General features: G+C 39.9%; 1 protein-coding gene across 7 annotated transcripts in view; it reads left to right on the top strand.

Annotated features, from left to right (window-relative positions):
• The window catches only part of LOC124262932 (rho GTPase-activating protein 7-like), a 234,708-nt gene that overhangs the window by 110,288 nt on the left and 109,284 nt on the right, over positions 1 to 15,136 (top strand). The window contains exon 1 of one of the 7 annotated variants that reach the window (XM_046697540.1): positions 10,837 to 11,153. The exons of the other annotated variants lie outside the window; for them this stretch is intronic. Coding sequence (XP_046553496.1) covers positions 11,076 to 11,153 — 78 coding nt within the window. The 5' untranslated portion in view covers positions 10,837 to 11,075. Of the gene's footprint in view, positions 1 to 10,836; positions 11,154 to 15,136 lie in introns of those variants that run through there. 7 annotated transcript variants of the gene reach the window in all.

Here is a 15,136-nt window from a genome sequence, read left to right as displayed (position 1 = left end):
TTGCAGGCAGAAAGTGGTATTCTAGACTTGCTACTTACTGTAGACTTGCATCGGCTGTGTTAGGTATATTTGTTTCAGGGTCTGTATGAGAGTGAGTGAGTTTAGTTTTACACCTCTATATTTGTTTAAAGTTGTACATGTGGTAGCAAATAATTTTTAGCAATATTCGAGCAATATCAGTGGGGCAGAGGAGGACCAGAAATGGGCTTCACACATTATGTTGTTCATCCTTCAAGGGGAATCGAACCCGGGTCTATGGCATGACCAGCAAATACTTTAACTCTTGGCTCCCCCACCGCCTCCTGTATGACTCATCCACACCGTGTGGTTTTTGTAACACTGCATGTATGTATTTCCACCATGGACACAGTGTCTGCAGCACAGATAGGGAGGTCCTGATGTCTGCAACACTTATCAATGAAGGATGTCGAAAGTCACATACACATAGTAGTATTGTTTGATACTACACACGTCCGTGTACGACGGACAAGATAAACAGCTTGGCTCAGTAGAGTGCAGTATTCTGTCAAACTTGTGTGAGTGACGTGTGTCAGAATGAAACATCAACTTCGATAAAGAATGGCTAAACATGCATATTGTCACATCTTCATTCATACCAATGCTCAAACTAATGGTGTTCATATCTATTGTTGTATGCGTCTTTAAGATTTTAGAAAGAGATCCTGGATATCTTGTCATATGACTAGCATTAGGTCTGAGGGTAGACTAACAACTAGTCTCTGAAATGAAAATATTTTACTGGAAAAAAAGTTCATAGTAAAAAAAAAAATATATATATAATGAAAAGGAGCCCTGAGACTTTCTTCATTCCTGAAGCTGAGGAAATCTGGACTTGCCACATTTTCTAGACTTGTGTGGGCTTTCTTGGATATGTTTACTTCAGGGTCTGTACGACAGACTAGTCTGAGGGGTGTGTCTGTTTCTTTTTGCAATATTATGGCAAATATTACCAGGAATTGGTTTCACACTTAATGCTCATGTGGGGGATCAAACCTGGTCGTTCAGCATGATGAGCAAACGCTTCTACCTCGAAGCTGCTCCACCATCTTTGTATTGTGAACAGAAGTAGATTTAGGCACGCTTGGTAAATGAGCAGGTGAATAAATAGGGTTGTCACCTTTAGCATCATTGCAGGCATATCATAGCAGGTAAGGTGAAATTGGGTTTAACGTTGTGCTTGAGAATATTTCGCTCATATAACGACGTGTGTATGTGTATGTGCGGCTGCTTGTACTAGCCCAGACTGAAGCTGGTTTTATAGTGCTAGCCCACTGTGATACCATGCCGCAGTGAAGCATGAATACCCCACTCGGACACATTATACTGACTCCGAGCCGACCAGTCCTTGTTGTACCCATGAATGCCGAGAGCCAGACAGGGACCAACAAGTACCATATTTTAACATCTTTTGGTATGACGCGGTCGGGGATCGAACCCGCAAACACTACACCACGGAGGCGGTTATATGATAGCAGGGATAACAAGAATGGGTTTCATTTTGGGAATAGAACTGGATCTGTGTTGTAAGGACATTCAACCATTCGGCTATCCTACTGTCCCCTTAATATAATACACAGAATGTTATATTTCAAAATGTTGAGCAATGATTACTTTAACAGAAAAAAAGTATGATTGTAAACAAGCACCTGCTTTGTTTGTCTGAGGAGAAAAGGATGTCCTGATAAGGTCATGGTCATATGTTCAAATGCATGTCATCACATAGACAGTGAGGCTCTCAGGAACAAGCTCTCCAACTTTGTCCCCCCTTGACGAGGAGCGTGTTATCACCTCCTCCACACACCCCCACTGCCAACCCAGCTGCTTCACCCTCCACAGCAGGACCACTGATAACCTATCTCTAATGTACAGGGTATGTGACTCGTGGCATGTGCATACTGACATCATGCAGGGCTGGGTGTTGTGTGTGTTTAGTGCAAGGGTGTGGGTGGACAATATTACCCTGGCCTAAAAATGGAGATTGGATGGCTACAATGGCTACTAATAACTTGTAGGTTGCCATTAGACTAATGCTTAGTCTCTGAATATATATCATTTTGAAAGTAACAAATAAACCCTTTTAAATTTGAAAAGGAGCCCCCGTGAGATGGGAAATTCAGAATCTGAACCTGATGAAATATAGACTTGCTTCATTTAGGGTTTTAGCATTGAAGGGAGGGCTGGGCAGTCATGAAAATAATGCAGCTCAGGGACTGTGAGATAGACTAGGTTGCTATATCTAGCTTGGGTAACACTATTGACCACTGGTTTCAGGTGCTTTTTAAAATTCTTTTTGTTTTATTATGGATTTGTTTTTAATTCAGCTCGGTAGGGGAAAATGTCTGCATAATTCTGATATGATACAGCTAGCTACCGAGATGAGGCTTGAGCAATGCTGGCTCACTGTATAGGTACTGTTCCTTCCACAAAGAAGCAAGTTTTCATAGGAAAGTTACCTCATTACTATTAACCTTATGCACAAGACTTTGGGATGGCAGTGATAAAATATTTTTTAAAGTGCTTAAGTATTTTTTCCCATTTTCTTAGTTTTTTAAGTTGGATGGGCCATAAATTTTGGGCCTGATGACATGAATTGTCCATTGTTTGCCTACTACCAGACCAAAGCTTCAATAATTTATATAATCTTACATAATTATTCACTGACTCACTCACTAACATCACGAGGAGGTCAGAGAGCAGTGTCTGTTGTAATAAATACTTAGGACAGTTGTATTGTGAGCAGATGAACTCACTTTGTAGCTATTCTTGAGCCAGAAACTATTGTCATTAGACAGGATGTATTTCCTTACTGTGTAACATTTATGGGAAACACGGGATTCAGCTAGCCTGCTGGGTGCTGAGCTTCCACAGAGGTGTAGCACCTGCTAGTAACACTTCATTGATGACACCCCTGTATGGAAACACTTACATTAAATATACTTCGACAATACTCACTGATAATCCAAAATTGTACACTGTAAAGTCTATATTTCCCTAGAGGATGTGTGAACAGAAGCCAGATTGTGATAAGTCATTGACTGAATCGACTAACTTAACATGCAATGTTAAAGGGTCTTCTCAGTCATGGCATTGAACCCAAGTCACTCACTCACGCTTGTCTACAGAATAGTGAGTATTCATGGTTGTGAGTTGGCAGCATGACTTCCCCAGTTGTTTTAGGGATCACAATAAATTACGCAGATGTGTGTGCCTTGGGGTCACAAACCCATAATTGATTAATATCCCCGATTTGCTCTGATGAAACCTGGACCTTCGGTGTGACAGGCGAACACTCTAACCACAAGGCTACCCTACCTCTCCCTTCAGTGGAAGGTATCAGGATGATAGTGCATGTATCACCCTCTTGGAGGCATGTTATTCATACCAAACAGTGTCATGTGGCACTGGCAGCAGGGCCGGGTTTCCGGCTTGTGGTGTTGGTGTATATAAGCTATATTGTCACACAGGAAACACGCCATGATTCATCACCGTATTACATGTCCCATCTCTCTTCCAGCAAACATGTCTCCTGTCTATCCAGCTGTACTAAAGTCTTGTATTTCCCAGACTGTCTCCAGTTTTATTGCGTGTTTGTGTATGGTTTACACTATGTTTTAATGTTTCAGGTTATGTGCTTTTATGTCTATTCATTTCCCATGGTGGCATGTAAGGTAGGGCAGTGGGGTAGCCTAGTGATCACATGAAGATCCAGGGCCTAGATTTTCGAAGCTCTCTTAGCGCTAAGAGAGGCGTAAGTGCCATACATTAACATTAACTTACGACTATCTTAGTGCTTTGAAAATCTAGGCCCAGGTTCATACTCTGATATGGGTACAGTGTGTGAAGCACATTCTGGTGTCCCCTTCTGTGATATTGCTGGAAGCAGTGTAAAACCACACTCATTCACTCGCTCAGTCATGAAAGACAAGATCTCTCTTAAAGGATATATATTATGGTCGCAAAAACATGTTCACTGACTCTCACTGTTCGTAGCCAATGACGTGTCCCAGTTGAGTTCAGTATGTCAGGACAACAAAGGGAGAATAATCACTTAAATGTCAAGGGTGTTTTAATGGAACTTACTTGTGAAGATTTGGGTTAGAACTGATCTTCAGCTATCCATACATGATCGGTTGGTCAGGCTTGTTGACTTGGTTGACCTATGATATTGTATCCCAAATGCACAAACCGATGCTCATGATGTTGATCACTGGATTGTCTGGCCCAGACTCAATTATTTACAGACTGCCGCCATATAGCTGGAATGTTTCTGAATGTGACATTAAACAACAAATAAACGATTCAGTGGAACTTGGGACACTCTGATTAAGTGCATGTTTGTACTACAATAACAAGCACCTGTTGAAAGAGACTCGCTACGTGGATTTATTCCTGGTATGCTGGTCAGTTTTGTGGTAGATATATTTTATCCACTCCTTTTAAATACATTTTAGTGATATGTCAACAGGATGTGCAAGAAATATGAGTGAGTGAGTATGGTTTTACGCCGCTTTTAGCAATATTCCAGCTATATCATGGCGGGGGACACCAGAAATGGGCTTCACACATTGTACCCATGTGGGGAATCGAACCCGGGTCTTTGGCGTGACCAACGAATGCTTTAACCACTAGGCTACCCTACCGTCTGCAAGAAATATGAACTGCTTAAAAGAAAGTATACCAGACATAACATTGCATGACATTAACTACAGTAATGTGAAAGAATTGGGCGATCCTTTACTGTTTTAAGTGGTATATGTTCTTTACAACAGACTGTCTTGGTATAGTGTCACCTTTGAAAAGAAACAATATGATTTGGCAGAATAAAAGATACAGATAGCATCCTCCAACCCTGTCCTATAAAGTCGCATAACATACATACTTCCTGCAGCTAATAACAATTCATGACGCCATACTTAGACATTGATTATATACAATGTGACTCAGGGGTACATAAATAACAGCAATTGTTCATGGTGTGCTGTTAGTTTTTAATTACTGTTATGATAGTCTATGTCAGAGCGGCCCAGTACACAGGCTCTTTGTTAAAGTAAATATTTCTGGTTTTGTTAAATGAAACAAAAATGGAGGCACAGTTGGCTCAGTAACCAAAGGCTACATAAATCAAGACCCATGGAGATCTGGGTTAGAATTGATCTTCAGTAACCAATCTTGTCGTAAGAGGTGACTAACGGCATTGGGTGGTCAGGTTCACTGACACATGTCATCGTATCCCAATTGCATAGATCGATGCTTATGCTGTTGATCACTGGATTGTCCATTCCCGAGAATTTATGAAGAATGTGCAGATTTAGCAGCGTTGATTAAGTTTTAATCGATTGCATGCGAAATCAAGCGTAGCGATTGGCAAAGCAGTCAGAAAACCCATGACAAAGTGTCCGCCTTGTCATGATGTATTGTACTGTGAAGCATTTTGAGTTGGGGGTCATTTCATTCAAAACAATATTTTTTAATCATGAATCCTATGAAAGACATGAGGGCCTGTGTCTAGCACAGCGAAAAATCGAAGTTGCAGGCTCTTTTGTATGTAGGATTTTATGCAGGTTTAGTGATTTAGAAGTTGCACGATCACCAATTTTACTGTTTCAGAAAAGCTTTCCCAGGCATTATGTCAGGTTCACTGACACATGACATCGTAAAAATCCCAATTGCATAGATCGATGCTCATGCTGTTGATCACTGGATTGTCCATTTACAAATGATGCTTTCTTTTGAAAATTTTATAAAGAATGTGCAGATTTAGCAGCGTTGATTAAGTTTTAATCGATTGCATGCGATGGTAGCATAGCGATTGGCAAAGCAGTCGGTGGGGTGCACCAAAAGCATTGTTGTGAGCATTTTGAGGGGGTCATCTCAAAACAATATTTTGTTAATCATGAATCCTCACAAAGACACGTGGGCCTGTGTGCGCATGCGCAAAATCGAAGTTGCAGGCTCTTCGTCTTTTTATGCAGTTTTAGCGATTTAAAGTTGCCGTTTTTACTGTTTCAGTAGCAAGGTATTATGTTTATGTTGCTATTTCCACGATTAATGTGGGCTTTTCTGCGTTTTTCTGCACAGTGTCAAAGTTTTCTTTGGTAGGCCTGTACAAATACCCCAAAGACTATGCATCACAGAGAACACCCCTTTAGCAACATCCATTACATACCCATGATCTATAGAACACCCATTTGACATCATCCATTTGCCATGGAAGTATTCCCCTAATGCTTGCTGAAACACAAATAACCCAGTAACACTATACATCCCTCATCAAATAATCTTATCCTTCAACCCTCCTATATCCGTTCAAAGCACTTTATTGCAATACACCCAATGTAAAAAAGTATCTGGTCTCATTCTGTACCCCTCTACAACAAAATACCCCTACACCCAGTTACCTGTGATATTGTTAAGTTTTCCAGGTGTACAGCCATGTACCCACCCTGCATCAATATGACTGCACTACCTTGCCACCCAAACCCTCTTTCCTGAGGGTATGCTATCAGTTGGTGCTTGTGTGTGAAACTACCCTCACAAAGAACCCGTCTCAGTTCCTCATCCAGCCTCAAGTGGTCAGACCCAGCCAAGGCTTTGTAAACCCTCAACATTGAGGGTTTAATGTTGAGTCAATATTTGTCAACAAATGTTGAATGGCATAACAATGACACTAAGTGTAAGGAGTTTATTTCTATACATCAGTCCCTTCACCCCCTGTGCAGTTCGCACTGAAAACTTAATCTTCTTTGACTGTCATGTAATTCCTTGTTGCTTGTTAACCAGATTAAGAGTTCAATAAAAGGTACAGTTTACATCATGCTATAGATGGGGGATTTGTTTGATGTATACTGTAGTGTTAATTAATGAGCTTGGGTGTTGTAAATTCTCTTTTGGTGGTCTTTTACTCAACGGTGTGGGGATACATTGATCTGGTAAGTTTCAAATCACACTTACAATACTGGGCCTCGATTTTCGAAGCTCTCTTAGCGCTAAGATAGTCGTAAGTTAATGTTAATGTATGGCACTTACAACTATCTTAGCACTAAGAGAGCTTCGAAAATCGGGGCCCTGGATCATTAAGGGCGGTTTTAAGTCTACTCAGCAATATTCCAGATATGGCAGAATGCAGACCATTGTGTCTGGGAAATCAACAGCTGATAGTATGAGCATTGATGCATGTTGTTGACAGCTGTCACCATGGAAACACATTGTATCCACCATAACCCCAGTATGGGTGAGTGAGTGAGTGGGTGAGTTTAGGTTTGCGCCGCTTTTAGCAATATTCCAGCAATATCATGGCAGGGGACACCAGAAATGGGCTTCACACATTGTGCCCATGTGGGCAATCAAACCCAGGTCTTTGGCATGACAAGCTAGGCTGACCGCTAGGCTATCCCACCCTGCCCCCCACTATGGGGAGCAGCCAGTCATTGCTTTTGGTAAATGTGCAGTAGTGATTTTAGTGGAGCTTACTAATAGGACTGGGATGGGTGGTGTTTGGAAAAAAGTCCTTGAAAAAAAGTACTGGTCAAAAAAGTACTAAATTTGCCTAGGAAAAAAAGGCCTCTGGAAGAAAAGTCCTACTTTTAATTTTTTATAACAAATGTTAAGAAAAAACGTAGATCTGTGGGTTTTTAATACTTTTTTCACATACAGCTAGGGTGTTTACTGAGAAGCATACCCTGTAGACTACCCAGACCCATGGTTAGACATGAGATATACTGTTTGACGATTATCACAATACACCTTCATGGTTACACGACATGTCCTTTATGTTGTCATGGTTACACGACAAGTCCTTTATGTTGTCATGGTTACACGACATGTCCTTTATGTTGTCATGGTTACACGACATGTCCTTTATGTTGGTATTTCTTTCAGCCTGTTCATGCATTACTTCTGATGTTTTATCTTTGACTGGGGGTGAAGCTTCAGTCACCTTCAGTGTATGTGGGATTAGATCGTTTCACATGTGGATCTGAATGGCTTTTGCCTGATCTCTAGTAAAACAATGGCTGATCAGACCAAGCTTTTGATACCAGGGCAGAGACAGGTTATAGAAAATTTGAACTCCCAACCCTATAAAGTAAGAGAATGAGTCAGGTTTTGTGTCTCTTTTAGCAATATTCCATCATGGCGGGAGACACCAGAAATGGCCTTTACATTTTGTGCCCATGTGGAGGAATTGAACCCATTCCTTTGGGATGATGAGGAAATGCATTAACCACAAGGCTATTCCACTGCCCCATCCTATTAAGGGAATTAGTAAACTTTGTATTCAAACTGAAGGATGTATCTCACTCACTCACTCACTCACTCACTCACTCACTCACTCACTCACTCACTCACTCACTCACTCACTCACTCACTCACTCACTCACTCAACCTCACTCACTCACTCACTCACTCACTCACTCACTCAACCACTCAACCACTCACTCACTCACTCAACCACTCAACCACTCAACCACTCACTCAACCACTCACTCAACCACTCAACCATTCAACCACTCACTCATGAAAGTGATGTTAAAAGACCAATTTGTCCAAAGAACTATTATAGACATTTATCAAAGCTGAGGTATGTACTTAAAAGGTCCACATGATTTTCCGACAGGCTCTGACATACAACAATCAGTGTTAGTTGTTCACAGTCTGTGGAGCTAATTATGAGCCTTGTTATTAAATTCTTATCACGATGATATGGTCAATAGGTAGGAGATAATCCTGCCAGTAATCTTATAGAAGATGAATGTGAGCGTGATGGCGATCAGAATAAGAGATGAGTATCTGTCTCAGCCCTGTCATCCAGGGCCAGGGAGGCCATGACACCTGGTCAGACCACTCTGACATAACCCTGCATGCGTTACACGTAATCCGATCTACACCAGGAATATACTCCGTGGTATGAGAAGTGGTCGAGCCTGATTATGTTTCCGAATTAATCTGCATCCCTGCCAAGCTGCCACCTATTATGGCAGCTTCATGAAATATGGTGTATTCCTGATGCAATAATGCCTCAGGTTGTTTCACCGATTGAGTAGAACTGAGGCATGGAGACAGCCTGTATGAACTGTCTTATTTGAAAGGCACTGTCTCATTTTTAGGACATTTAATATTCAAAGAGTACTGACTGACTGACTGAGTTTGGTTTTACGCCGCTTTTAGCAATATTCCAGCAACATCACGGCGGGGGACACCAGAAATGGGCTTCACACATTGTACCCATGTGGGGATTCGAACCCGGGTCTTCGGCGTGACGAGCCAACACTTTAACCACTAGACTACCCCACCGCCCCCATATTCAAAGAGTAAATGTTCAATAGGTCATGTAGTGTTTAGAAGGTTTAGGTGATTTTTTAAAGTAAAACATAATAACTTGTTATTTTAAAATGGGTTTATTATGTCTGTTTTATGTTGAAATGGCTGTAAAAGTGAAAGAACTAGATTTTGGAACAGAACAGAATAATTAGTCCAGTTTTTTTAAAGGTATGTTTAACAAGTGGAAAAATGAACATGAAATTAGGTAAATATATTTCCACCGTTATGTGTGCTAACCACAAACAGCGCGGATACTGGATTACACTGCAGCACTGATGTAAACATGGCATTATATTCATATAAATCTTTGGAGAACAAAAATGTTTATCAAAATGATTTTTCCTTCCACCTCCCGGCCAGTAGCAACAGAAGAGCTGACATGTCATGATTGAACTGAAATACTATGTAAAACATTCTCACTCACTCACTCAAACACACGCTCACCCACTCACTCACTCACTCACTCACTCAAACACACGCTCACCCACTCGCTGAACCACTCACTTGCTCACTCACTCACTCTACATTCCCCCACTCGTCATTCACAAGAAAACACATACACGGTAAATCAAAATAGAGCCAGCCCTAAATAACATAAATAATCCTTAATCCATACTGGTGATTAACATCATAGTTTAAACGGAGCTATTACAATCATCTCAAAGATATTTCATTTTTTCGGTGATAAAGTCTATGTTGCCTGTGGCCAGGCCAGATCCTAGAACATGGCGAGATATGCCCAAATACCAAGTCGTCTATGGACTGCACAGTAATTAAAGTTATGGAGAACCCTACTATCTGCCTTGTACTGGCATTGATTCACTCAGGGTTCATTCATACAGTGTGTTTTGTATGACTCACTCACTCAATAATTAATAGAAAAATTGGATATCCAACAATGACAAAAGACACAGTGGAAATAAGGCATGGGTGTTTCCCTTTAATTAAAATACTGCAGGAGTTTTATTTTGTCTTTATAAATATTATTAATATGATTAATTAATCTTAATTGCGGGTAAAATATTCAATAGTTTTATATGCAAATGGTGGATTAATAGTAACACATGAAAGAATTCACAAGCATTAAACTGAATTTTTCCTTGTGATTATACAAATTGTTATCTGTTTGTCAGTGTAAGAATAAGAGCCAGTATATATGTTTGTAATACAGTGTTTGATTAACAGTTTCATGTTAACGAGATTCTGATCAAGCTGTAGAGCTACTTTGGAAGTCTTTCACTGTAATAGTGAACAAGATTTCTTTTGATAAGTGTTCGACCTTGAGATTGTACACAGCAAAATATGGAGGTACAAATGAACTGAGTGCACATTCTAAATAGCGACCTAAAAAAATATTTATCTTCTATGGCATATTTACTGAATGAAATGGTCACAGTTGAGTTCATTCCTTGCCAGCTGAGGTTAGTGAAGTGTACCTGTCAACCCCATGTGACAATGGACTGGCCCACTCTCAGGTAGGGAGTATCAATGAAGTAGAGAGCTCGAGTGTGGTATGTCCGTGGATGAACCAGCAGTCATAGCTCAATATCATGGACACGACAGGCAAAGAAAGTGCTCCTACACACTCGTAAAGCTGGACCATGAAAGATTATAGGACATGATTTGACCCTGTGCGCTGGACGACAGTTTACACACTTGGAACGTGTTGAGAGTTGTACCTGTGTTTTACCTGAGCTTACCTGGACGTTGACTCGTTAGTGGCATGACTCTTTACCATGGCTGATGTATGTTTTTATATCAAGTCGCTGTCACTGTTGTGTGGCAGCGAAGATGGAGGGAAATGGACATTGCAGGTACGCCACAACTTTTTACTTTAAACAAACTTTTCTTCCGTGGCCGTGGGGAATGTGACCCTCTGCTGGGACAGTTTTTGTAGCTTTACAATCATTCTTTGCAGTCCTCATAGCAAGGAGCCAAGCACAGCACGTAACTCAGGGCTGAAATCTTTATAAATATGCAGCTCGCTTGTGCCTCAATCAAAGCAAACAGTTTTTGCTCGTCCACACTTGCCGAAAACTTCAAAAGATTTCTTGAAAGGAATATGAATTTCAGATTCCGAAAGTCTCAGCAACTGACTATAAAGATGATCCATATTGAATTTTAATGTGACATTGTTTGCCTTGGTTACTTGGGATTCAGTAGATTCCAGAGGTACTTAAAGTCAGGGTTCGATGGATACTACTTTTAACTGCATTTTACAGATGACTTGCTGAAATTTGGATGGAAATCCTGGATGAATATGAAATATTTCTTGATCCCATATGCCTAAACTTCATTTGCCTAAAATGTTAGGAATGACATAAAATGTGCATATTATATACCAAACAAGAAAATTTAAGGATCATGAACATTTTAGTAATATGACATATGAAACTGTATTCTCTGTCATCACTACAAAAAAAATCAAAACATATTCATGACCCTAATTTGGGGGGCTTTTGGGGGGGGCTCAGTATATATGTGATATTGTTCATATAGAATTAGATTCTTTTCAGAAATCTTTAAATTTGTTCCAGTATGAATAATGATGTAAGATAAATTTAGCATGTATATGAATGTTGATAGCTACATCAATCATTTTAATATTTTCTTTATCCTTCTGACCCTATTTCAAGTGCTAAATATCTTAGTCTCATGTCATTTTGTTCCCCTGATAATAGTTAATATTTTTAGGTCTGTTTCATATTTGTGAAGGTTTTATCAGACAACATCAGATTATTAGAGCTGTATGTTTTTTCAACAGGGACATATTGAAGTCAAACAAAGATGAAGGCAGTGCCATCTGCTTCTAAATTACATTTAATAACATTTGATTAATGAAGTGATATTGCATGCGGAAGAGCGGGTGTAGACAGAGCGGCTTTATTGAATGGCTTACATTAACTATAAATAGGGGACAAAAGAGCTTTTCATTTAAATTCTGAAACTGATGCAGACGCCACTCTTTTTCTCATCAACCTAATGACACAGTTTCGGAGGGCGATTTTGTCATCAATTTCACTCTCCGGGACCAGAGTATCAGGTGTCTGACGTGGAAGCCATCTTTTAAGGCTGCAGTAGAAAATTGTCTGGCATTGATCGAAGGGTTGATTTAATGTGTGGTTGTCTCTTCATCCACGAGTGCGACATTCATCAGGGATGTGCTTGTTGAGATGTCATACTTCAGGACATGAGCGTTCAGGTGAGCTGTGACGTTTTCGGTCGTATTGTCTTGGGATTATCTCCGCCTTTGATGGACTTTGGCCAAAACTCTTTGGCACAAATTAAAGAAGAATAGAGTCAGTGATGACCGTTTATCGAACTTGTTGCTGCTTTGATGTGCATAGTTGAAAAGATTTGGATTTGTAACATTGTTTCTTATTGGCATTGAGTGCTGGTTGTCTAAAACGTGCACACAGCGCTGGGTGATATGAACGATAATGTCCTGGCTGGAGCAAGTTACTATCATGCGTTAAAGGAATGACAGTGTTTAGCTGAGATACCACTGGTTATAGCAGATGGTGTTGTATCCTGTTGTTATTGAAGGATTAATATATGCTGAAAGTTCTAAAATGTTTGATTGATGGCCTGAAGTACGAGTTTAAAAAGTTTGAGTAACAGCTTGTGTTATATTTACCAGAAGACATGCTGAAACAGCCACAATATATCAATGAGGAACAGGTTTGGAGAGGGTAAAATACTCTTTTTGGGGTTTACATTGATAATGTTGACAGTTCTTTTCTGGCATCAGATAATATTATGGGTAGATTTGATTTTGTCTCAAAAGGTTGTCTGATCTGGATAATTATGTCAGTCTGTTGTTGAAAACCTGTTTCCAATGTTATCACAATATTTGACATATTTTCTACTGACAGGAATTATAGTGTGGTCTTCTTGGATGCTTAATGGTATTTTCTTCAGATAATCAGTATCACATACTTTCAACCTTTTGTAGGTGTGGAACAGATACTCCTTACATGAATCTGTATTTGTGTTGTGACTGTAGCAAGCCATCGTTAAAGTATCAGAGTAAGGACTTCCTTAGTGCTGGGACTGTCACAAGTTAATGTAGTTTCAAAATTAAGATCTATGATTTTGTGGAATAGTGTTCAGATATTTACATGCTGTCATGATCTAGCTGGAATATCCCGTCTGTGGTGTGAAACAGCTTCCACTCACTCATTCTTGAGTCGTAAGTAGTATGGCAATGATGTCCCCTTGAGCACCTCCCTAGCAATTTGTACGTCTGAAGATTGCCAGTAATGGATCAGACGTACCCAGGGGCTGCACCTCTAGAACACTTCACCATAATAACCCCTGATTATGCTGAGGAACAGAAAGTGGACATTGTCCACCCACCACCTAGTCCTCCGTCCACAACGAGGTGTGTCCAGAGGCACTTCCTGGCCAGTGCTATTGTCCTCCTCCCTGTATGTTCAGGAGACTTTGAAGGTAGCCCATCACGACCAAGTCTGTTTGATGAAGTCATTGTGATTGTTCAACTGGACACAGGTTGGTGTCATGATCCCTTTTGTCCATCAGATGGGCAGAGGTTCATCATGGTCTCATCCTAATCCCGGTAACTTTTGTTTGTCTCTTGACCATTTTCATTGACCGCTGATTTCATGTGGATTTGTGGCTCCCTTGGTGAGATTTACGTCTTAATCTTTTATAGAGTAGGACAGTCACAAATATTGACTGTACTGGATGAAGCTAAATCCCAGGTTTATACTTCAAAGTTGATTAACTCCTAATGTCTCATTTATGTCTTTTGCGGAATTTTATTTTATTTAAACTTGCAGAGATGCCAACCTGTATGATTTTATCGTAGTCGCTACAAATTTTAGCCTCAAGCTACGCCAAAACGATTGCACTAGAAATTCTATGAAATGTGAAGAAAATGCATTAAAATTTTGATATATAGACTAAAGTATATATTTTTGTCGATGAAATACATTTTCGCCAAAAAGAGACGACAAGATGAAATGTAATGCTGATAATTTGGAAATTTATCTGTTGGAGGTATGTAAAATTAAAGCTTCACTCTTGACGCGCGAACGCTTTAACCACTAGGCTACCTTACCCGCCCCTACTCAAAGAGAGTTAAACAACAACCTCATAAGACTTTACTTAATCTGTCATGGTAATGTCATCTTAACAAATTTAGTGTTCTTTAATGTCTTTTAGGTAGTATATAATTCATCCATACAACCATTTATTGAAGTTGATATATCATGCACCAAAGTAATTAGAACCAATTATGCATTAGATCGGTGTAACCATGTACTAAAGCAATATTTAACATACATATTACTATTAACTGAGGTAGATGACTATAAAAGTATATACTTCATTAGAATAGTTAATTGCCCTAGAAGGACACTAGAGTATCATATGGAAACATTTATTAACTTACTTAGTTTGAAACATCGAAGGACACAAATATATCATATGGAAAATTTATAAACTTCAATCTTTTTAGAACTCAGTTTTCAACAAAGTATGTAAGAAATGTTTTGAAACATCAAAGGAGAAAATTAATTTGAAATTTATCAAACTTGAGATTTTGTCCATATCTAGACAAGGGTATCATGTTGACTGGCCAGGCCTTCCTGCTGAGAGTATTCCACAGGGGATCTGAGACCTGGGGTCCAAGGTTAGGGATTAGGGGATTGAGAGAGAGATATAGAATGTTGACAGGAGTACCTGGCTATTGTCCTCCCTCCCACAGCTATTGAGGAGGGCAGGGGTTCGTTCGGCATCTTTGTTCCATGGCTGTGACATGATAGCAAAGCTC

Source organism: Haliotis rubra, unplaced genomic scaffold (genome assembly GCF_003918875.1).
Source record: "Haliotis rubra isolate DU_JTF1 unplaced genomic scaffold, ASM391887v1 Scf86, whole genome shotgun sequence".
In the NCBI taxonomy this organism is placed as follows: Eukaryota; Metazoa; Mollusca; class Gastropoda; order Lepetellida; family Haliotidae; genus Haliotis; species Haliotis rubra.
Note: the sequence above shows the minus strand (reverse complement) of the source record. Positions and strands in the feature narration are given on the sequence as shown.